The 25,506-nt window shown below is 46.0% G+C and overlaps 1 protein-coding gene across 1 annotated transcript in view; it reads right to left on the bottom strand.

Moving 5' to 3' along the window:
* Positions 1–301: 301 nt before the first annotated feature.
* The window catches only part of LOC147899809 (uncharacterized), a 41,860-nt gene continuing 16,655 nt past the window's right edge, over positions 302–25,506 (bottom strand). The window contains exons 2-6 of the mRNA XM_087377578.1: positions 3,504–3,582; positions 2,703–2,865; positions 2,483–2,608; positions 1,896–2,302; positions 302–1,799 (exon numbers count right to left, since the gene is read on the bottom strand). Coding sequence (XP_087233704.1) covers positions 540–1,799; positions 1,896–2,302; positions 2,483–2,608; positions 2,703–2,865; positions 3,504–3,582 — 2,035 coding nt within the window. The 3' untranslated portion in view covers positions 302–539. The remainder of the gene's footprint in view (positions 1,800–1,895; positions 2,303–2,482; positions 2,609–2,702; positions 2,866–3,503; positions 3,583–25,506) is intronic.

Genomic DNA, 25,506 nt, shown 5'->3' with positions numbered 1-25,506 from the left:
TTTAGACCACTCACTTCACCATTGGCAGGACAAGCCATACCAGATTGGAAAGTAGCTTTGCAAGTAGATTGAACTAGTATCTCTTCCAATGTGGCAACACTCAAATGACACTGTGACAAGGCCTGCAACCCATATAGGAATCAATTTATTTTAGACTTACCTCCCCCATATTAGGATAGCAATTCTTTCCCTTAACAGGCGGTTTACATCATTAAAAACTTTGGTACACAAAGCAATGTAAACAAATAGACTTCCGTGACCTCTAAATCTGCATGACTCCAAAAAAGTGCAATTTCTCTGGAAATGTCCAGATATCCATGGCAACAGCACAGCCTTCTCATAACTTTTTTTCTAGAAATAAGCAGTTGCAGCTCATTTCATCCTAGTAAGGCATGATTCATGGCACTTATTTACAGCAAAACCTTCGTTTTGCACTACAGCAAAAGCGCAGGTGAATACACAATGTGGGAGGATCAACTGAACCGTGTGAACTGTGAAAACAAAAGAGCTAATGCCTCAAGGTATTGTATGTTTTACCCCTAGGATCCATGCTTATAAGCTGACATTGTTTTCCCATCTTCCTTAGCATGACTTGTATGTCCTCCATCTTGGACTTGAAACATCTGCTGTGGAGAGGCTGCAGCTTGCAAGGCTTCAGCCTGAGGTTGGTGCACATGGAAGGCAAATGTATGCCCATACTGAACGGTTTGCGTCTCAGAAACATGCACAGGATAAGAATGAGCATGAGGGAGATGCATTGAGTAAGCATGTGGTTGAGGATATGTTTGCTTGAAAGGTTCTTGCATAGGATATGCATAGCTATCTTGATGAGCCTGCTCCAAAGACACTGATCTAGGCTGAGTATTAAATTCCACAGCCTGATTTTGAGGTTGTAACTGTGCTGAATAAGCAGGCCCTTCACCTTTAACAATGTGAGCTGCTTGTTCCGATAACACAGGTACTCCCACGGCATCTGCCTTCAGTGTTTGTCCCTGCCTCACATTTGCATAGACATATCCATCACGAACAACAGAACCAGAGGGTTCTGTGTGGCTTTGTTGCAAATGAGGATGTATAAATTGCCCATTGTCTTGAATCTGGTATGTCACTTTCCCTGATGCAACTAGGCCAATAGATCCCTCAGATTGGGACATCTGTTGATTTAAACTTGAAGGGTACAAATATGCATAAGCATGCCCATAACATGGTTGCTCAGAGGCTGCAGAGCCTTCATGAATGTGAGCCTCATCTTGCACACTGTATTCTTGATCTGCGACAGGATATTCACTTCCATCTCCTTCTCTATCATAAGTCTGTTCTGAGTTGGGATATGCAGTTCCATCATAACTAACAGGGTACCTTTCTTCCAAGTCCTGATCTCCCTCTTCTTCAGACAAAGGTTCTTCTGGGTATTCACTGTCATCGTCCTGCATTCCAAATGCTTGTTCCGACTCCAAACAACCATCCGACATCTCAGATTGAGGAATGCGTGATTGAGGCCCATCGACATGATATCCAAGTCCCTCTGCATCAACAGGATATCCCTCACTTGGACGCAACTCGTTCCTTTCTGACACTAGTGGCTGTCCACCCTGGAAAGACATCATCTCTCCTTCCACATCCAGAGAGACATGATAATCGTGACTATCGTCATACATAGCATGATCAGCCTCTACAAGAGGCTGTCCAGCAACATTAGTTCCATCCCCAAACTGGATTTGAAGCTTCATCCTTTCTTCATATTCCAACAACTCCTTTTTATATTGTTCTCTCTCTTGTTGGCCACGTTCAATGTAATGCTGCAACATGAAAGATTAATTAATTTAAGGCATGGCAACAAAAGATCCTTCACCTTAATGGTACTACACAACCTTGAAAAAGGTAAGACAACTCACAGATTTCTCATCATCAGGAAGCTTGCTCCACATTTCAATGACCAACTTGCTGATCTCCTTGTCTTTCTCTGGATGCAATTGTCTTAATCTTGCACGTTGCTCTTTGAAAAAGATATTGTACCCAGTCCTGGTTCTTCTAGGAGCATTTGGATCCTTGGAATGATAAAGCAATTCTCTCTTTTTGCCTTGAAGCTGTATCTCCAAACCAGGAGTGTTCCATTCCGTTCCCACACCATCGACTAGACTAGGCACGCTGGCAAATTGTTGATGGTTGCTATCACCAGAGACATGGTACAATACACCACTTAATTTCTCAGCACCCACAAAAACACTAACAAGGTATCCCTCCTCAAACTTTCCATGTATAGCACCCGTAACAATGGTCCCGACAGATGCAGCAGGATCAACTGCAACCCTCATCAAGTGTCAGAAACATGGAGCACGACTTGCAAAAATCTAGAATTCAAGTAGATGAATGAAAGGCACCAGTGCAAAGAGTGATCACAAAAAAACGAGAGTAGGTCAGTCTGCATAGGACAATGTCTAAAAAATGCAAAGATTGAGTTTAAGCAGTGCAATAGGACAACCTCCAAAGACTTGCATGGGATTCAACTTTCTCTTCCTCTTCTTTAAGGATGCACGAACTTCAGGTGGAGGCTCATATGGAGATCCAACATCAGCTGCAAGCACTGGACTTGGTGCACGTAGTGCAACTACAAAAAGAGTGCAATCACAAGATTGTTTTCTAATAAAGGTACACATTAATTAACCCTCTACAGCTGCATGCAGGTCAGAAAGAGTTTATACCAGGTGGAGAACGAAGTAGCCCATCAGATCTTAAGTAATAAGCTTGTTCATAATGGTATAGCAGATTGAGGTAATGCTTGCGAAGAACAAAAGATGCACTAAGCAATGGTATTGAAATGTCTAAGGCATCTAGTAACTCCTTCCATCGTGCATATCGAATTACCTGCAAGATTAAGGAAAGACAAAAGGAGGGACAGCCTTCAGCAATCCAGAACCTTCAAAGGTTAGATCCATACCGTAACACTACCATCAAAATCTTCCTCTTTCATCTTCCATGTTGGAAAGAAAAAGGATCTCACTTTCAAAATCTTAGAATCCCTTAAAGAAATTCCAGCTGATGTAAAAACTCAAAAATAGGTACCATTAAATATGTAGACAGTTGCAGTATGGCATCAAATGCATCAAACCTATTATCATTCATTCATAATGGGTTGGCATTATGTGGGTATACAATGATCTTAGAATTCATGCAGTAAGGCATCAAAGGCATCCTTGAGCCATATCTATCTAGCCTGTCTTTAAGCCATATCCATCCAAACTATTGAATCAAACAGCATTGCAGATATTTCCATTCTACTATCAACATGGCTGGATGACTGACTGGGTGACTTAAGAAGGCATAACAATGAGCAAACTAACAAAAACATCAAAAACCACCCAATTCTCATAGCCATTATTCTACAAAACCACCCAACATCTCTACTTTGAGTCACAGCCTATGTTACTTACCACCTTTTTAGTAACACAAGAACCAAGGTGACCACATGTTACTCTGATATAAAACGTCCCAAGGCAAAATACCTGCTCGAGTCCACCACGTGCAGTGACTTCACGGTACATGGCATGCAAATCCATATCTTTGCCTCCTAAATTTGGAACCCTGCAGAAAACAAACAAACAACCTACAGCTTCTTAGTATCACAAACAAAAAATCTGATTACCCTAATCATACCACCGATATAAACATAGGGCATCGTTTGACCACAGGGCATTGTTTGACCAACGTACAAAATTTATACTGGCACGATTTATTGCCAAGGAAGAAGGGAACACTCCTCTGATGCTAGGTCCCTAACAGCTCGGGATTAAAGAGTACCCTTCTGACACTATGTGCCTGACAGTTTAAGATCAAAGAGTACCCTTTACCCCATTAGCAATAGGATAAGTAATATGAAATTCAAGAAAGACCCAACTATCTCATAAGCAACTGGAAAGGTCTCCTCCAGAAAAGAGAACCGCTTTCCATCATTTTAAAAATCCATGTCATATATGACTGCCCAGAAAGGATTTAGTACATCAGACAGGCACAAAACACAACTACCCACGAAAACCTTCAAAGAGGACCAACCTCAATCAAATTGTTAAGATCACCACACATGCAACAGCTTGCAGACAACAATGTCATGTCTAATGACCAAGAATGGGCTAGAAATGCAGATTGGACTCACTTTAGCCAGACATTGCATATGTACATAACCAGAAATCAACAACCTTGACATAACAACACAATTGTTATATTTTATATGATAGGAACACTGTATTAAAAAAGGCAACTACACAAAGTGGCAAGCGAGATAAGAAAATTAGAAAAGAAAGAAAGACATGGAAGGCCTAATGGGCCTATGAGACAAAGTACTCATAACAAAGAGTTAGTGCATCTCTGAGTGTCAAAGAGTCGAGGAGTGCACATGCATCTCAGCTTGAAGTTATTACAATTACACATCTATGTTCTAGTCATATAGTAGAGTGGCCTTCATTACATCAGTTTAAGACTGAGGGTCTTTGGGTTTAGCTTTGAAATCCCTAATTAGAGCTTGTCTATCTCGATAGACTGCCCACTTCCCCGCTTTAAGTGCATCCTTCGCTTTGGTGAGCTCAATACTTCTTTATTTGAGCTGGGTCGGAGTGATATCCATATTCTTGTACCCTTCAGCTTATTTGTCTGTCGAATAATCTAATTTCTTCCTATTGTCTCTTTGAAATAACCTGCAATTGTTTTCCCTTTAGGGTGATACACTGATGTCATTCTCATCCATTCAACTTGTGGTATCTCCCTCTTGAGACATGTTATTTTTTCATCTTTTGTGTACCCCTCTTCATCATTAAGGCAGCCCTCTTGTAGCCCTCCAATGCATAGGATCCTTTTATTATGTACTATGGCTTCCTTCTCTTTTACCTCAGCATAAAGATCTGCTTTATTAATCTTGTTGTTGGCCTCAATGGCCATCTCTTTCTTGGCTGAGCTGACTTGAGTGGTAATGACCATGGAAACAAGAATTGGTGCTGGTGGAGACGTTGCAATGATTTCCTACTTGCCATTACTCTAGAGCCATTTCCTTCACTTTTCTCCCAAGAACTGCATGCTGAATCCTGATCTTTCTCACCTGATATTTTCTCTTGAGTGTCAGAGCCGATCCTTCGTTTAAATGTCAATGCATATGGTTTGGGTGTCGGCAAGGCTGCAATGTTAGAGTAGGAAGGTTTGCTAATTGGGGTCGTGCAAATGTCTTCATCGTAAGAAACTTAGGGCTGCAATGTTAGAGTAGGAGGGTTTGCTAATTGGGGTCGTGCAAATGTCTTCGTCATAAGAAACTTAGGAGACTCCATGGTGACCTGTGTAGAACTGAGAACCCCTCTGCTGAAACTAACCCCCAATCTGGGCTAGGGGTTCACCCCAACTTGTGGGTAATCCGAAACTAAAAAAGAGAGCTAAGGCTGCTGTGAACTGAGGTGACCCGAGGACGAAACGAGGTGAGGCGAGGCGTAATCCTGAGGGCAAAGTCGACCTAGTCTATTGTTGTCGGTGCTGGTGGTGGCGGCACCTTGCTGTTGGTGGCACTGCATGCAGCTAGGCTAGGTTGAGACAAAGCTGGGACAAAAGAGGCTAGCAGGCTAGGCGGGAGAGGTGGGACTAAATTGCCAAAATTATTTCCAGAAATTGTTCTCTGCTTCTGGTTCCCCATCAAATCAAATGACTGATGCGAGGACTGAATTCCTCCAATATGTTTCTGAAATAGTGGAAATGGATGATGCTCTTACCTTGGAGAGACCTTTTACTGATACAGAACTTGATAATGCATTGTTCCACCTCAGCAAATACAAGTCCCCTGGCTGGGATGGCCTTACAATGGAATTTTATATTTCTTTTTGGGATGCTTTGAAAGATGTCCTCTTGCAAATGATCAATGTTGCCTGGCAAGAAAATCAGTTACCGCACTCTTGGAAGCATGGCATAGTCAAACTTGTGCCCAAAAAACATCTGTGTGACCATATGTCAGATTGGAGGCCTATTACTTTGATGCTTGTAGCTTACAAACTCATTGCCAAAATGATTGTGTATAGGCTTCACGGGATACTGAATGCGGGCCTTCATCCTCATCAGTATGGGTTTGTGCCACGAAGACAAATCCATGACAATATCTCCAATGCATTGACTGCAATTGAATATGCTAAGTACTCGCATCAAGATATGCTCATATTGCAGGTAGATATTGCTAAGGCATTTGACACTGTTCAATGGGATTTTATCTCTCAAATCATGACAAAGTTGGGCTTTGGTCCAAAAATAGCAAATGCAGTTTACTGGCTTTATTCTAGCTCTACTTCTCAGTGCATTCTTGGGGATCATCTATCTCGGTCATGGACATTGGGTAGATCAGTTAGACAGGGCTGCCCTCTTAGTGCTCTCTTCTATGCCATTGCGACTCATCCCCTCTTAATGTATCTTGATCATCTTACAAACACAGGACAGATGATTGGTCTTAAAATCCCTGGGGCTGCATCTTTTTTTGCACAAGCATATGCTGATGATTCCTTCTTTATGCCACATAATTCTCCCCAGGAAGTTCACATGCTTATGACCACTCTATCATTGTATGGATTGGCAGCGGGATTGCATGTTAATTTTGACAAATCTAAATTGCTTCCCCTGAAACAATGTGACTGGCATTCTATTCTCTGGCCAGGTCAGGTGGTGCATTCCAAAGATGTAGTCAGGCATTTGGGATATCCTATAGGATGGCATATCACCACGATGCAGCAGTTAAAATGGATCTTCCAAAGACTTCAACATAAACTAGAATACTGGAAAATTTCTACTTGGCCACTTCATGTCAGGCTCAGAATAGTACAGTCCATTGTAATGTCCTATGTCCAGTTCTTTTTGCCTTTGCTGCATTGGTCCTCCAGAGATATTTCAGCCTTTATGTCTCAAGCTATGGAGATGTTATGGAGAACAAAAACTGCTGTGAAAGCATTGAGATTGATGAAGATGGAAATGGTGTGCTCTCCTAGGATGCATGGTGGACTTAATATCCTCAATATAAGATATCATGTACTTGCAAGGAAGGCGACTATGCTCCATACCTTTTTCCACCAACAACAGCCATGGACTTGTATGATAGCATCCATGTGTGTCAACATGAGGACTTCTGCTTATGGTCATTGGACTACTGATCATTGGGAGGTTGTTATTGGGAGATTTGTAGGGAAGATACCTGGCTGTCCTTTCTCTACTGCTCTGATACTTGACTGGAAACAAGTACTTTCTAAGGTCGAATGGGCTCCTGATAATTGCTCGGGGACAAACTCAATGAGGAAAGAAAGTATTCATTGGAGTGCCATCTTTGACATTCCACTCGCTTTACAGGAACCTATTCGGGCATACAATCTCATGAAATTGGGAATTAGATACATACATGATGTGGTAGATAATCAGGGCTATGTCTTATCTTTTCCTCAGGCCACTGCTTCCTATGCATTGGGAATGCACCATAGGTCGATATGGAAGAAAATTGCTGATTTGTTACATCCTTTTCTACCTGTTCCCCTTGTGGCTGACACAGACAGGCTATTGGATTGGCAATTGCAACCCTCTGCTACATGCTCTCATCATGTTCCTCTGCCTGCCTTGACCTCCATCAAAGCCTACAGGCTTCTTCAGCCTGCTCCATGGATTCAGCAATATGCTAATACTCTGTGGCATATCAAGAAGCCCTCTCATGGTGGCGGAAGAATCTCCGGATATCATGGAAGTGTAAAATGCCTTTGAAACAAGGACTTTTTCTTTGGAGATGCATGCCTTTTTCTTTGGCACATTGTCAGTGGGAGTCACACTTGCCAAACGACGCATTGCACCATCCACGTGTTTAAGATGTCAGACTCCTTCAGAGACTGTCCCTCATTTGCTTTGGCACTGCCCGTGTTCTAGGAACCTCCTCGGGAGAATTTCAGATAATCTTCGGCTCCGTTTCCCAAGTCACAGATTTGGGAAACATTTTTGGTTATTTCGTAGATTTATGAGGTCTTTGTCTCAATACTCACTATTTCTCTCTTGGGTGAGATATTGGGCTCTTTGGACAATCTGGAATGAGCATGATTTGGCATACTTGGGTCGGCAGATTCACAAGTCATATGAATCTTTCCGAGCCTCATTGCGGCAATCTTTATATGATGCCTGCCATGAGGGTGATATAGATGCTTCTTGCATAGATCTTTTCTTTTTCATGTTTCTGATCTTTGGGATACTCTCCATTTTGGAGACTTCCCATCTTGTAAATTTATGGGCATATAAATACAGCACTGGATATTACTAAAAAAAAAAGTGTGTGTGTGTGTGTGGAGCTGCACCAAGTCAGGAGCCACTATCTATTTGTCTTACAATGAAATTTTCTGATCTTGTATTTGTTGGTCTCCACTTTGGGGACAGCCTCTTGTAATATTTGAATACATGGATTTTACCACACACAAAAGTGTGTGGAGCTACAACATCCATGGCGATTGTGGTCTGTTCCCAGGTGCTACGCCACCCCATGCGTGTCCCTAAATCTGCTCATCCCTTCTGCCAGCCCCAATTCATTCCCTATCGCCCCTGTCGTGACCTGTTGACAGGCATCCATGACCGTCATCGTTGGGCAAACTACCTCTGCAAATGCTAGCTGTTGCTTGTGTTTACACTTTGGCACTCTACTCTAGCTGCGCTCTCTCCTACCTGCATCTCATCGTTACTTTTCCCTCGTTTTGGTGGTTGCTGCTCACTGTGTATTTGCGTGTGTGAGTTAGTGGGCTCTTTTCTTGGCTTCTTTTTGCCCTGTTGTTTTTCGCCCTCTCGTCCTTACGTTGACCTTTGCAAATTTCTGTGTATATCGCTTCTAACTGCTCGAGTTGCTTTCGCCTCTTCTTTTCCTAATACTTTTGTCTATTTTCTTCACCACTTCATACACTTGTTCATACGCTCATTTGGCCTATGTTTTTCGTCTTTTCATACGTCCTTTTTGCACATTATGAAGGAAATGCAGGAAGCAAGAGAGCTGGAGCAAAATGTAAGTTGAATAGAGTGAGAGAGAACAACTACAAGGAGAGAAGGTTTTGTCTAAGTGACAAAACACCACTGTAAGACCACCACCCCAGACTCTTTTATTTGCCACAAGCACGAATGGCATCTTTCAACACTCTCTCTGTGAAGGTTGATCGAAATGAGAAACACAAGCCTCAACAAGTTGTGCTCAGGACTTTGTCCAAGTACCATCCAAATTTTTCACCCGGCATATATTAGCAGATTGCCTCTATAATGGAGATTTTTGAAAAATCCTTTGAGGAGCAGCCCTTATCAGTGAAGGCTCTCTGCCTTCCCCTAGTTTCCCACTTATGAACTTTTCTATATTCATTGCATCGAAGGAAGTGTGTAGCCTGACACAAGCAAGCGGCCTCATCTTGAGTTAATTCCTGAAAATGACTAGTTTTTGTCAGTCCTTGACATGCATCTTTAGCTTTAGCAACATCCTCTAAAACTTTTTCCATAATCACGAATGAAATGCTGCATGTGGGTGACAAGAGTCCATGCAAAATCAACATCTATACAACAATGCGACCATGGAGGAGCAATTGCATCTCTCACCATGGTTTTATATGCATCATGCTGCAAATAGGTACTAGCCTTTTTCTGACAATCTGTGCTGTTGCAATTCATAAAACGACAGTGCAGTCATAGAGGAGCATGATCAGAATGAGGAGAAGTATAATAAGTCCACATTTGACAAGTGAAAGTACCAGATTGCTGTGCATCGAAGTATGCCAGCGATATAACCGGGCTCGATAAGCAGACTGTGCATTAATGCTGAAAGGTATAGCCAAGAAGCAAAGGCTGAGTGCTTTTCAAGAGTCAACCAAACCGTAAGAATAATTGAGTCCATTGCATTGTCTTAGAGGTAAGCATATGTGTATGGCCCGATGTGTTGTCACCTGATTGAAACGCATTATTAAAATCCCCACGCAGAAAAGCATTTTGCCTCCATGAATAATCCATCATGTTCTGCAAGATCAAAGCCCTATGGCAGGAAGATTGCAGAGTGTAGACTGAGGCAAACTCAAATATCTCACCCTACACAAGGCATTGCACTATTATCCAACGACCAGCCCGTTCATTGAAAGCCACAACAGGCTGAAGATCATGCTTCACGAGAAGAACTACTCCAAAGAAGGATTGATGGCCGGTATAAAATATGTCATACCCCGCAAAGTGTCTTGTCCAACCTGCATAACCATGCTGGTTATGCTCCTGCAATGCCACAATATGAGGCTCAATCTATTGATATATGCCCATATGATGTTCCATTTACGCAAATCACACAACCCCTGTACGTTATATGTCAAGCACTGTAGTTTGGCTAACATATTTACAGATGTACAACACAAAATCATAACATCCAAGATTGAAATCAAGATTGCATATCTACCTCAAGATCCAAGGAATGGTCCCGAGTGCCAGGCAATAATAAAGCAACTTCATCTTCTGGGAAGAGAGTCCAGCTCGTAGTGGCTGCCGCCCAAGTAATACCCATGCTTGAATTTTCAGCCGGAGTGTGCCCATTTGAAGAAGCATCTGCCCATGTATGAGGCGGAAGTGGCCCCCTAGCCGAGATAAATTTCCTTTGGGTTCGCCAACCTTCATTTGAGGATTTATCCCTTGCTTTTGCTTAAGCTACAGGATGTATTTGGGAATTACCATTTGATGCAGGGCAATCTTAGCCTTGCCTTTATCCTGAACAACACAACAATTCGCATGCGTCCAAGAAAAACAATTATCACTGCATTCTTGTTATATTTCCTCACGGGATCCACAATATCATCCACCTCAACCGTAATACCAATTGTCGGAGCAGGCTCTTTCCAATCCTGTTAGTTATCTTCAATTCCTTCACGCATAACTTCATACACTAATTGTGCCTCGTGAGAAACATTTGAAGGGTCATCCTGACCCATGGTCTGCTTCTGCTTCTTGTTCTAAGCCAGTCATTTCTTGTTGGAGGTCGTATCATACTAGTAAGCAACCATTCTAACTGAACAAGAAGGATCTCCAAGCTTTAATACAGCACCAAAAGTCCTTGAATTCAAACTAGAAAAGCCCAAGTCAGACTGTTGATAGCGAGTAACTGAAACTTGTGAACAGTGAAAGAGTAAGGGCAAGTAAACCCCCACTTTATAATGTGTTAGAATTATTGCCTAGGCAGTGACCAATGTAATGTAATAAGTGGGCTAGGGGCACTTTTTCCCCTTTAGAGGTTCCCCCCCCTAACCACTGTTAGGATCCCTAACTACAGTTAGTGGTTAGGATAAGGTTTTGTCACTAAGATAAAACCTTCTCTCCTTTGTAGTTGTTCTCTCTTACTCTATTCAACTTACGTTTTGCTCCAACTCTCTTGCTTCTTACATTTCCTTCATTTGGTATCAGAGCAAGGTTAGCTCCCGGATCCCTTACCTACTCCAAGACTAGCTCCCGTTCGCCTCGCCATCAACCCGGATAGCTTCTTCGTCGAGCTCATCTTCAGCTTCGCCATCCACCATACAGAATCCGTACCTATCTGTGCAGTCCGTACACTACACGGACTGGCTGCCTGCCCACTCGTACGCTGCCCTGTACAGCAGTACAAAGTGTACGATCGATTCGTTGTACCTATCCGCACCTGCAACAGCCTGCCGTACATTCTGTACACTTGCGACAGCTCATCCATACAAATGATGTTGAGTCGTCCTACAGTACCCGTGCATCTACACCATACATCTTGTACGTTGTACGAAGTCTGTAGTGCTGCCTGCCGTACAAAGCCCGACAGCCGTCTCGTACATGCCGTACAGGTCTGCCGTACCTGTCTGTACAAATCTCCAGTACAGGTTTTACGTACTTGTCAGTACAGGTCCGTGCCCATACATTGCTGCGTATCAGCCCATACATTGTCCACGTACATTGTCATACAAACTTGCACCGCTTTCAGCCCATCCATATCTGTGTTTGGTGGGATTTTGCTTCAGCTTCACATTAGGGTACAGGGGCATTTGGGTACAGAGAAATTTAGGGCTTTTGCATACAATTGCAAAATTTGGGACTTTCAGTCAATTTGCCCTCTTTCAGTTGCCATTTTTCGCAAGAATTTGGGGCTTTTGGCATTAAGCTGTTTGGCATCTTTGCAAGTGGTTTTGGACTTAAATTGAGTGACATTGTAAACAATTGTCATTTTTGCAGTGTTATTTTGGCACATTTTGGGCTTTTGCAGGACATTCTGGTTGCTTTTTGAGCCTTTGATTGGCTGTGACAGCAAGCTGTCATTGTGGACATATTTTTTTGCAAATTTGCTTGTGCATCTGAAATTCCAGGGAGGGATATTTCTTGTCACATTTGCTGCATTTTGTTTTCTTTGGCAGTTATGGCTTAGAACAATCCCAATGAAGTGTTTGGCGTCCTTACACAGGAGGATAAGTTGGATGGTACCAATTACTCTTTATGGAGTTTTATGGTACGCAATCTTTGTTTTTTACAACATCTGATCCAAAAGCTCCTGCAAGCTCCCTCCCTCCTTCGTTCCCCGTCTACCCCCCCCTCGCATGCTGCGCGGCCCTCCCTCTCCGTCCGTCAGCTGCTGCCGCTCCTCATCCTGCGCCCGTCGCTCCTCCCCTCCCCCTCGCCACGCTCCACTCACCTCACCCTGCCTCGCTCCGCTCCGCTCACCTCACCTCACCCCGCCTCGACCCGCTCCACTCCACTCCGCCCGCTCCGCTCACCTCACCCCCTCTCCACTCACCTCACCCCGCCACGCTCCACTCACCTCACCCCGCCTCGCTCCGCTCCGCTCACCTCACCTCACCCCGCCTCGCACCGCTCACCTCACCTCACCCCCCCGCCTCGCTCCGCTCCGCTCACCTCACCTCCCCCTCTCTTTCTCCTCCTCTTCCCCCGCCACCCCTTTAGTCCCCACCTTCTCCCCCCCTGCTTCCCCATACCTCTCCCCTTCCGTTTCCTTTCCCTTCCCCCGCCTCGAGAGTTCGCAGTTAGTCAAGCGATATGGCGGCTACGTGCCCGGAACCAGTGGCCCAGACGGACCCCCCCCCTCCATCAGCCTATCGCGTTACATTGACAGAGCACCAAGTCTCCTTGGTGAAGCAGGCCGCCACGGATTTCTCCCAAACATCAGTTTATGGGAGGATCATTGGCTACTCCCCTTCACGAGCAGACATCAGGGACTGGTTGCAGTCCACCCTCTACCTCGAGGACAGTCACATTGAGGAGGTTGCACTCATGGGACGTGGCATTTTCTGGCTTAAGCTCTCCTCAGCACAGGCTGCGAGCGACATGGTCAAGCGATCCCCTACTTCTGTGGGTGGGAAGATCATCCTCATGGTCCCATGGTACATGGGATTCAGTGTAGCGGACTTTGATGCCCGCTTTCGCATTCCTCGCCATCCAATTACCCTTATCTTCCCAGGTCTCGCAACCGAGCTTCGCCCGATCATCAAGGACCTGGGGGCGCACTTTGGTTGGCCTATGCAGGACACCTACGTTCACGCGGCGGCAGCCCAAGGGATGCCACGTGTCAAAGTGGCAGTCCTTGATCCACAGAGCATCCCCTCGGAGTTCGAGATAGAGACAGACACAGGCGTGGTGACGCAGTGCATTCTGGTCACTGGTCGCCCAAACCAGTGTCTAAGATGCCATGGCTTCGGGCACCAGGCTCGCTCATGTCCTCGCTTCACGGGTACAGAACCTCAGAAGACCCCCGTTCAGGCAACTCAAGATACTCCGCACCAGTCAACGACATCCCCTCCCGAAGGGGAAGGCTGGACGGAGGTCAAACGAAAACGGAAGGGAAACAAAGCAGGCCCCAAAAAACCTGCCCATCTACAGTAAAAGCCCCCTCCGATGGTCCCTACTCATCAGCAGCCCGGTAAGGGGAAGGAGAAAGGAAAGGAGAAGGTCAGCCAGCCTCCCCCTCATCCTTCACCCCACCCTCCCCCCCCTCCCCCCTCCTCCTCGATTCTCCGACGCCCACCCCCTCCAGGATCCCCCCCCGCACCAGTGGTTTCTGCTCCACTCTCTTCCTCGAGCATGATCCAGAAGGAATCCCCCCCTCCACCTGCGCCACCTGCAGCCCCGAAGCCAGCACAGACCTCACTCTCGCCTATCCCTCCGGGCCCGGCGGAGGGGAGAGGCCCTTCCCCGCAGGTGGCCAGCACCCCTCCCTCCGGTTCAGACTCATCTTCGTCCCCATGCCCAAGGGCTGCTCCTAGAGCTATTCCATTGGAGTTTTACCGAGCAGGTCCTTGGGATTACTTGGATGCAGCGGGTATTGGCTCCTTTCCCGCATGCCTAGACATCAGCATCTTCTTCCTCCGCAAGGGGGCGGAGGGTAAGGTGTCCATCCTTGCTCCGCACGATGGTCCTAGCTATTCCTTCACTATCTCCAGTGAAGGGAATGAGCAATGGACGAATGAAAATGTTTGGGAGACGATACGAGACCAGACCCAGGAGCAGGTGCAGGACTGGATTGGTAGCAGAGCAACGGAGCTTCTTCAGCAGCAGTGGCAGGAGGGTGATGTTCGTCTGCGTTGGCGCCACAGCGCCAAACGTTTCCGACTCTTGGTCATTATTAGACCACCGCTGGAGTGGGCCTACATGGAAGGGCTTCGCCCATGGAGGACTTCAGAGGTTGCGGGCTTCTACAGCATTTCCTTGGCAGAGGCGTCGAGCTGGTTAGAGAGAGCTTACCACCACGGGACGAAGAACCTTTCCCCTCTGCTTAAGGTTTTAGAGGATGGGTCCGATGATCCGGCCTCTCCTTCGAAACCTTCACAGAAGCGCCTTCGTCTCCACACAGGACATCCTCCGACCACCTCGACTTCAACCGCAAGCAGACAGCTGTTTGGGGCCCACCTTCCCTCCTCATGAGTTTACGCATTATCTCTTGGAACGTTAACGGGTTCCACTCATCGGGCACCCATGGCCCCAGGAAGATGGTGCTCAGACAGGAGCTCCAGCCAGCCTTGGTGGGAAAGGTAGATGTGCTCCTACTACAGGAACACAAGCTTTCGGCTTCACAGACCAGTATTTGTGGGAAGGTCCTCACAGGACGCTCCCACACCTACTGGGAACCTTCGATTGGCGAGCAAGGGAGGAGCGGGGGTGTCTGTACCTCCATCGACGCTTCTCTAGTTCAGCATGTGTGTGGTTTTGGCAATATGATCCCAGGACGTGCGCTTTGGGTGGGCTTGCATATTGAGGGATCCTGTATTGGCATCCTCAATATCTACGCCCCGACTGATCTCAGACGTAGATCCGTTTTTTGGAGATCCTTGACAAACTTGTTGCCAGAGATAAACTCTTGGATTGTAGGAGGGGACTTCAACAACCTTGAGACCTTAGAGGATCAGCAGGGACGGGGCCCAGAGTTCCTCGGTATAGCTCAGGCAGAGCAGGCAGATTGGGACTCCTTCCTCTTCGCAGTGGGAGGTCGGGACAGTTGGAGGGAGCCTTCCTTTCGCAGATGGCCTGGGAGTCTAGACTTCTCTTGGGGTTACAGGAGGGAGGGAGGCAGACTTTTGGAGCGGCTGGACCGTTTCTATGTCAGTGATTGGGCGCTTGGCAGAGGAGGAGAGTCAAGAGTGGTTCCAGGGACGACACTTTCAAACCATGCCCCGGTCATCCTAGTCCTGGACGCAGCCTCTCAGTCCTCACCTCCACGTTCATGCCGGATCCCAGACTCCATCTACGCCAGAGCAGCGGTTCACAGCAGGATAGTGGACCTATGGGAGCAGGAGTGGAACCCTATCAGGGATATGGCAACACAGGTAGCTCACGCGCTTGCTGAGTCTAGCCGCATTTGCCAGCAGGAGGCGATTCAGGTCAGACAACGGTGTTGGGCACGGGAGAGGGGTCTCAGACATGATCTTGCTTCGATTCAGAGGATGCAGCAGTCTTCTCCAGGCTCTGAGGAGCTGAGACAGCAGGAGGTTCGGGCCCGAGCCATGCTAGAGGAGATCACCCAACGTCGCTCAGAGTTTTCATTTTATGCTTCCAAGTCCTTCTGGGCTAGGAAAGGCGACACGATGTGCAGAGAGTTCTTCAGGACTCATGGACAGAGGTCAGCAGGGGAACAGCTCCGTTCTCTTAGGACGCAGGATGGTAGTGTCAGGACAGATCCAGACAAGGTCCGAGACTTGGCGACAGACTTCTACAGATCATTGTTCCAACAGGAGCCCCCAGACCCTCGTGGCCGCATTTGCAGGGAGGAGGTGTGGAGATCTACACCGCGGCTCGTGCAGCCCAGCATGAGCGACGCCCTTCTTGCCCCTTTCACTGTTGCGGAGATGCAGGATGCGGTGAGCGCTATTGATGGGCAGAAATGCCCAGGTGAGGATGGCCTCTCTAGAGCTTTCTTCACCACCTTTTCGGAGCAGATCCACCGGCCCTTACTCGCAGCCTTCTAGCACATCTTCTCCAGCAGGCAGATGCCAGAGAAGAACTACAGAGTCAGGCACTTCTTGGCAAGCTAGTCATCTGCGGTCTGACCCCACGAGGGCAGACGTGGAAGCTCTTGCTACAGCATGGTCTCAGTGCGTGTACTCCCCAGAGAGGGGGTGTTTGGCAGCTTTCTATCCAATGGATCTTCACTTCAGCTCCTTTGACTCAGCCCCGTTCCCCCTTCCTCCGTAGCCTCATCTCGGTCTGGAGGAAGTTGCGACACAGCCTTTCCCAGGTTCCCCCTAGCTGCCGAGAGGAGATAGACAGACAACCCCTGATCTGGAGCAGCCAGGTGACAGATGATACAGGTCGTCAGCTTGGAGAGAGATCCCATATCCCTTGGGCGCTCTGGGCGCGTGGGCCCATGCGCTCACTCCGGGTTTGGAGGGACGTCTACAGTCAGCTGAGCCCAGGCGAGCTGGCAGCAGCAGTAGGTACGGCACGTGGGATCCACGCTCGGCGAGCGGAGATTGATGCTGCCATCCATGCAGGTTGGAGGATTCCCGTAGTCACCGGACAGCTCTTCCCGGGAGATGAGAGGTGGCTAGGACAGTTCACTCCACGAGGCATTCCTTTGGTGGTGGCAGGCCTCTTCTCGGACTCCCCGGTACACTTCTTCTCCATCACTGATGACAGTCGCCTACAGAGCAGAGAGGCCGTGATCGACCCCCAGCTTCCCTGGCAGCGCCTTCGCATTGTAGGGCTGCAAGGGAAGACGTGGCATATAGAGCCCCTGATTATGCAAGACCAGGATTGGAGACTCTGGATATGGGAGGGCCGTTGTCAGAGGTGGAGTGGGACCCAGGGGAGTGGCGTTGGCCACCATCGGAGACCTCAGAGAACCCTACCCCCTTCTTTTCTTACAGTGCACGCACGGGTCGGCGTGCTCTTGGGACTCTCCAGCGTGGGCTACCCACACAGGCACATAGGTGGTATGCCCAGGGGATATCCTTGGTCTTTCTTGGCACTTTCTGGAAGACTCTATGGGCTTACTGGCGTCCGAGGAAGATCTCCTACTTCCTTTGGATGGTGGCACACAAGGGGCTTCCAGTTGGCAGCTGGCTGAGACAGATGGGGCAGGAGGGGCATTGCCAGATGTGTTTTCAGGAGGAGTCGTCCCTGAAGCATTGCCTTTGGAGCTGCTCGCATGCGCAGACGGTTTGTAAGGGAATCATGGGGATCTTAGCGAGGGCTACACCCGAGCTAGGACCGATCACTTGGGGAGCCGTTTGTTGGTGCAGCACTGAGCCGGGACATCACTTGGCCTATGAGTTCTCTAGACAGGATCTCGTCTTTTTCATCACGCAGGCCACCTGGGCATACATGGACAGCTTCCCTTGGCATCTGACAGAGACAGATGCAGGAGCGATGCCTCGGCACCCAGTTTGGGAGATCACAGGGAGCATCGCAGGCTGGCATATCTGGACTTCCAGATGCGCGCAGACTATAGGAGCTCAGACTACTTCTACTACCCAGACCCTAGCAGATATCTGGAGCACGATCATTCACACGCTCAAGGGTCAGTGGGATCAGATTCAGGGAGAGTCCCGGGCAGGGAAGGAAAAGAGACGACGTTTCCTTCACGACTGGGACCACCGGGAGTTATTCTTCCAGCACTCCACTCAGAGTCTTCAGTGGCATTACGCCCCTCCACCGTGGCTGTTTGTCCACTCTCCGATGATTATGCCCTAAGAGGCTTGTATTTAGCATTTTGACTCCTCGGGCTGAATCCGTTTTGTGATTACAGCCCGCTGGCCTTTAGGCCTTCTTGTACTCTCGCTTTCAAGTAATATAACTAGCACTACTTTTTGCGCAAAAAAAATGGTACGCAATCTTTTAGTTGGCAAACATTTGTGGGATTATGTCACTGGGGATCAGACAAGGCTAGAGAATGTAGTTGCACCTGCCACTCCTCCTCAAGAAGGTAGAGGAAAAGGTAGAGGACAAAAGCTCAGGGTGCAGGACAAGTGCTAGGTGCAGTGGCTGCTGCGGTTGTGCCTTCCACACAGGAACAGAAAAGGTGGGATTCACGTGATACACAAGCATTTTCAGTAATCTCTCTCTCTGTCAAAAGGTTTATTATCCCGCACATTTGGTCATGCAGGACCTCAAAGGTAGCATGGGATATTTTGGAGAGTATGTTTGCAGCCGACAATGATACCAGGGTCTCTTTCCTGAAAAGGGAGTTATCGCATACTCACATGGATGAGGATGACTTAATGTCTGATCACCTCACCAAGCTTCAAGACTTGAGAGAGCAATTGTTGAATATAGATGAGATTATTATTGATTCAGAGATGATAACCACCACTATGAATTCTCTTCCTGAGTCGTATCTTGAATTTCACACCTCGCTGAATTTGTCATTGAGGGGAGTGGCAACCCTCTCACTTTTCACGAGCTGATAGGACTTTTGTTGCAGGAAGAGCAAACCAGGAAGAACATGGCTTCAAGGGCTGGCGAGCATGCCACGCTTTCAAAATTCAAGCCCAAAGGGAAGGGGCAGCATAAGCAGCATGCAAATCAGCCTACACATCAGCATAAAGCTGATTCTGGACAGCCTTCTCACAAGGCTAAGAGTGATGCAGAGAAGCCCAGGAAAAAGGGCATTTGTCATTATTGCAAGAAGCTGGGTCACTACATAGGAGAATGCAAGTAAAGAATTACCAAGGAAAAGAAAAAGGATTCAAGCATGGCTATCTCAAATTCAGCTCCTCATGCACATGATGGTGGTGATGCTTCAGGTGGGGATGTCATAGTAGCTAGTCCTGCTATGCATGATGGAGTTTATGGTTTTCAACCTTGTGAGTGACTATCATGAGATTGAAACTGCACTATGTTGTGTTTTTAGAGGATGAGTTTGGGAATGTTTCTGGATTCATCTAGGTATAAGTCCTCCACCTCCCTGAATGCGCCGGAGTCGACCCTCAAACCAGCTTCTAGAGTGAGTAGGGACTAGGACGATCCTTCTTAACGTCTTTCTATCAATGTCTTTCCATGCAACTATTTCTCCATATTGGTCTGTGGGTAGATTTCTTAATAGGATCGCCTTCTTATCTTCGTCCTCGACCCGTGCTCTAAGATCACGCAGCTGCCTGAGGAGTGCTTGCATGCGATTTAGAAATACTCCTAGTGTCTCTGATTCATCCATGTGACGGTCAAATAAATCTTGCTTTAGATTAGACTTCAAATGCTTCATACGAACACCAAAAGGGTTTCAAGAGTCTATGATTTCTCAGCTGCGGTTGATTTCAGATCAAGATGATGAAAGTAATCGGGTCCAAGAGCTCTTCCCATGAAGCCTATTGCTTTTTCATTTTTCTGTTCTTAGAGAGGTATCTTGTCAGCGCCCTGAGATCGTTCTTTCGGCTTCTTTTCTGTGCCATCCACTACTCGCCGCAATCCTTTTTCCATGAAGAGCAAGCGTGTGGCCAATTGCCATGATGCGAATTTTTTGCCATTGAAGGTTACGAGAATAGCTCCATGCTTATCCTTCTTAGATACATCCATGCTCATAGTCTTTGAGGGTTGAGAAGAACTTTGAAGCTAGCTTCTGCAAGTATGTGTAGGGAAGTTCGATGATCACGCCGTTTACTCCTTCGTCGCCTCACGATTTTGGTATCCGACTGCCATAGAGCAGAAGATTGAGACATGCATATACCAACACAATAATTATCATAATTTTACACATGCAATAATCTTAATCAAACAGACTGTTTCGAAAATGAAGATATGAGCTCAAGAGCTTAGAAGAAACTTGAGACAACAAATGACTCAATAACTCTCACAAAAACTCCTCAAGACTTCTAAGTTCTATCAAACTGAGCTCATCCCTACGGGGCTTGTTGCTCTTTACAAGAATCACGTATAGCCACAAAGGCTTACCAGTCACACACACAAATGATGATCTCTACATGCTATATAACCTGCAACACCACCTAGAGCCTGCCGCCTCAAAGAAGCTTGTCTTCCTGCACGATATCCGGCCAGCTTGACCTCGCATGTTCACCAAGAGTCCTCCACCTCTGTGAATACGCGGGAGTCGACCCTCAAACCAGCTTCTAGAGTGAGCAGGGACTAGGACGATCCTTCTCAACGTCTTTCTATCATTGTCTATAAGGAATGAGTCTTCTATTCTCCTTTAGACCTAAGATTTTACTACGCTTTATACAAAGATCGAGCTAGAAGATCTGGAGTCTAGAATCAAAAAGCTAATGGCTGAAGTTTTTAAGCTGAGATTAACAAAGGTAGATGCAAAGTGCTTAAAGTTGAGAAAAGAGCTTTATGTTTTAATTTTTTGTGGCTAAATAATAAAGATCATGACATTGATTCTAAAAAGCAAAGATAAACTAACGTCGTAAGTGTTGACGTAGCTTGGTTAAGATGTATTCGCAGGACAAGATGGTAGGTCTTCCAAAAATGTATGCACTTTCAAAGCACATTTGTGAGGGCTGCTTCCTGGGGAAGATGTATCGGTTCTCCTTTCCCAAGGATGGGATGTTTGGTGCATCCCGTAAGTTACACTTGGTTTATAGTGGTGCATGTTGACCCATGAGGAGGACATCTGTTGGAGGCTACTCTTACTTTTTAACCTTTGCGGACGAGTTTTACTAGGAACACTTGGATTTGTCCTTTGAAATCCAAGTCAGATGTCTTTACTTTTCTTGCCATGGCTGAAAATGAGAGCGGACACAAGCTCCTCACAATCCGCACGGCAGGGGGTGTGAGTACATGTCCCATTGGTTTGTAGATTTTTTAGCAGCTCGGGGCATCATATATCAGTGCACAGTGCCATACACACTGCAACAAAATGGAGTTGCTGTTAGCAAGACATCCTCATGGGTGCCTTACGTTAGAGAGTGGGCATAAAATAAAAAACCTCATTGGACATAGTTGCAGAGAGACGCCAATTGATCCCATGCAGCCTTTGTTGTCCTGCAAGGTCTGATACGAGGAACATTAAATCTCCTGACTAACAGGCAATTAAAGCATGTGCCAGTGCATCTCTACCATCCCAACTAATCTAGTCGTGAGTAGGAGGCATTGCGGCAGCAATGGCAACGGGTGTAGTGGCAGCAGATGCATGTGATGCAGGGCTTACATCAGTTCCTGCAACAATACCCCGAAGATTTTTGACAACCATAATATAGCACATTATGTACGACCACATAAGATAGTTGGTGCCATCAAGCTTGTCCTCAGCACTAAGCAAATCATCGTTGGCCACTGCTATCAAGCAACAAAGCAAAATCCCTAAATAGATTAAAAATACCTCTACACAAATGCAACTCTCCAAGCCCCAAGGCTATAATTGCAAATGAACTTGCTGCCCACAAAAAACCTGTAACAAAGGTTAGCTTTTAGAATGATTTGTAAATAAATAGTTCTTTAAGTAGGGGGAGCCATAGGTTGCCACGTGGCATCATAGGCTGGCCATCCCATAGGTAGACTTGTAATTGATGCCAGGCCCACACCTTTTAAAGGGGGCCATGCTATACTATGTACCCATTGATTCTTAATGCAATCTTGTGATCACTCATTTGAACTAGGATGTTTTCTCCTAGCCTAGGAATCTCCCTTCCTAGCGCTTTGTAGCTTGGTGCAGCCCCTCACTAGCTATGGATCTACACACAAATCCATGTACTTTGATGGTTCAGCTCATGGATTTCTGCAACCTACATGCTGTCCTTTACCTTTGCATTCATTTGATGGCATTTCTACATTACTAGGCTGTTGAACTAGACCTAAACTAGCATGCTATAGGCTAGTTTAGCTATAGTGGTATCAGAGCCCTTTTCATGGAAATGTGTTGGGAAAATCTTGTCAATTCATTCTGAAATTTGGAGCATGGCATCTTGAGCTTGGGGCCTACCTCTCTGCAAAATGTCATCGCCAAAAGTTGCTCCAATGATCAGATGACACATGTCAGTCTTTGAGACGCTTGAATTTTCAAACTGCTCCGATTTGCATGATTTATACATGATTGTGGTCAGGTTGATCTCCTAATCATAAGTCCCCAAATACTGCTGTGAAATTCCAACATTGGGCTATAATTATTAAAGAAACTGTGACGCAGGCAGCCACCTAATTCTGAAGCGATCTGGACACTCACTGCACCAATTAATGATTTTATAGCATCCATGGAGTCGCCTCAGCTGGGAGAACCTCCATACCAGGTTTGGTCCTGATTGGAGTCCAATTGCCCTTTCAATTGTTACTAAATTTGTTCCAGCTAGTGCAAATTGGGCCTTTCTCTATCTACAGACCCTAGAAATTAGGGTTTTCCAGTTCCAGGTGTTATTCTGCTCCATACTATCTTCCCTAAACACAAATTTCAGTATACATTGATCATTGATCCCTTTAAGTTGGAGATTGAGGGGCAAACTCTGTGCAATGGACACATGGCAATGAATCTGCTGCCCTGATCAGTGACACTTTCTGATTCAGATAATATTTTTCTACACAGTGGGCCAATCAGTGCTCTAAATCTCACACAGTGCTCCTAAATAGTCTTCTAAGTTTTGTACAGTGTTTCTAAACGGCTTGGTTTAAGCACTCTGGAAATTCTGCTGCTTCAGAGCATCTGACAATTTTTCAAAGAAATCTGACAATATGTTCTACCCAAACATTGTTTAAATTACGGTTTAAACAGTCTTTTTACTTCAGAATTGATTTGGGGTTATCAAGATGCCTCCATAGAGATCTGGAAATCAGTTTAAGAATCATCAGATGGGGGAACTTTGACCCTACTCCAGAGGATGATTTGGTGTTGGATTCTACAAGACTAGGCACTGGCTCCAGTGAGGGATCCCAGGATGATGGCAGTGATTGCGATTTGATCCAGAAGGCCTACATCTGCTGCAATTTGACTGTCAAGCCATCTATAGGCTTCCCAGTTGTTGCTGCGATTTGTTCCTAGAGCATCCTTTTCGCTGAGATTTGGATTTCCATATTGGATTGGTTCCCAGAAACTTCTCAGAGGAGTCCTGCATCGATCGCGATTTGTCTCAGGGTGCCAATAGTGAATTGCGATTTCATCTGGGAGGTGTTGTCTTGCTGCTAATTAGGGCTAAAAGTTGTTCCTGAGGTTTGGTTTGGCTTTCAATCCGTCCTTACTTTGAAATGACTACCATATAGGTAGTGGTGCCACTTCTTGATTGCATGTACAATAGCAAGCACCACTTTGTAATGAGTTGGAAAGATGTACTCTTTATCTCCTGCTTTCGTATGCAATGACACCATGGCCAGCCCCAATTCCCTCCCCACTTGCATCAGCAAAAGGAACTTTTACCAAAGAGGAAGCTTAGAATCCCAAATATGGTGTAACCTTTTTCACCACCACTTAGAGAGCGTGCCATTGACCAGATGCAATTGGCATGAAGAGAAACCCAAGGTGGAGGCAACAAGATCTTATATAAAGAAGCAGCTAATAGTGACAGACGACAAACACGATCCTGATATCGAAGCACCCAATCTTTGAGGCGATCATGAATCTCAAGCCGAGGTATTGGCCAAAATTCACGGAGCATGTGTGACAATAAATCCCATATAGGTCTATAATGTTCTCCCAGATCAAACTTCTTGACAGCTGTAGGAAAAGATATGACCATACCCCCTGCATCAAGCACATCATCCACGTGATAGATACCTTTAGACCAAAGGAAATAAGAGAAGGAAGTTCCTATAGGGCCAGGCATGAAAGCCTTTGGCCCATGAATACTCTCAGCAAGGGTTACTTGCCAGAATATCCCTCCTGGGTAAAACAATGTGACCTTGCCATAGCAAGCGATGCCAGGCTTTCTCATGTAGGGGCATAAGTTTAGATTTCTGAAAATTGACATGCAGACCAGCAGCCAGACCATAAAGGGATAGAGCTTGCATAAGACATGAGAGATCTTTTAGTATTTTGGAGTAGGAAAAAGAAATCATCTGCATATGCATGTGCAATCAAGGGTCTGTTGCCATGCATTTGTAGACCATGCAAGGCACCCGAATCTACCAAATGATCCATACAACTTAGTGGAAGAAGACTTCCTTTTTGACTTGCATTTCTGATTCTCAGATGGCTGCTCCGGATTGCAACATCTAAGGATGACTCTTATGCCATTTTGACTTGCAGTTATGACCCTTCTAAAGATGCATGCATTTTCAATGTCAATGAGACATTGAATAATTGGCATTTTGATAGTGTTGCCACCAAACATATCACTTCTAGGAAAGTTTGTTTGATTCTCTGCATCCACCACCCGTTGGAAAAAGGGTGTCTTGTGCAAATGATTCTTCTTATTCAGTTTGTGGTATTGGTGAGATTGTGCTTACAACCACAGATGGCACAAATTTCAGAATTCATGATGTGCTTTATGTGCCTGGAATCAAGAAAATTTCTTTCAGTGTCCTCTCTCAATAAAAGTGGATTTCAGGTTGTCTTTGAGGATGAGTGTGTAGTTCGAGACAGAGAAGATGATTATGCCTTGAGACTATCTGGCACACTCTTTCGTGGTCTTTTTCAGCTTGATGTTTTTGAAAAAAGACCAGATCATGCACTTGTAGTTTCTACTCCCACTGTTGCTATGCAGAATGCGGAGTTATGGCATGAAAGATATGGGCATATGAGTTATGGCAGCTTGATGACACTTCAGAAACATGCTATGGTTGATGCTTTGCCTCCCTTGGAATCACCTCCCCCTCATGCTAGTGAAGGGTGCATACTTGGGAAGATGCACATGTTTCCCTTAAAAAAGGATGGTGCAGTAAGAGCTGTTCGAAAATTGCAGCTCATTCATAGTGATGTCTGCGGTCCCACGAGGACTCCTGTATTGGGTGGTTATCTATATTATGTCACATTTATTGATGACTACTCAAACTACACTTGGGTCTATCGTTTAAAGAAAAAATCAGATGTGTTTAGGCATTTTCGATACCTTGTGGTAAAGGTTGAAAATGAAACAGGACTCAAGGTGCATACACTACGCACAAATAGAGGGGGGGAGTATATGTCTCGTGAATTTGAGGCTTATT

The sequence above is a fragment of the Dipteris shenzhenensis genome, chromosome 7, assembly GCF_047967505.1.
Source record: "Dipteris shenzhenensis isolate YYH24624 ecotype China chromosome 7, Dip_SZ_1.0, whole genome shotgun sequence".
NCBI lineage: Eukaryota > Viridiplantae > Streptophyta > Polypodiopsida > Gleicheniales > Dipteridaceae > Dipteris > Dipteris shenzhenensis.
This window is presented reverse-complemented; position numbering and strand designations above follow the sequence as displayed.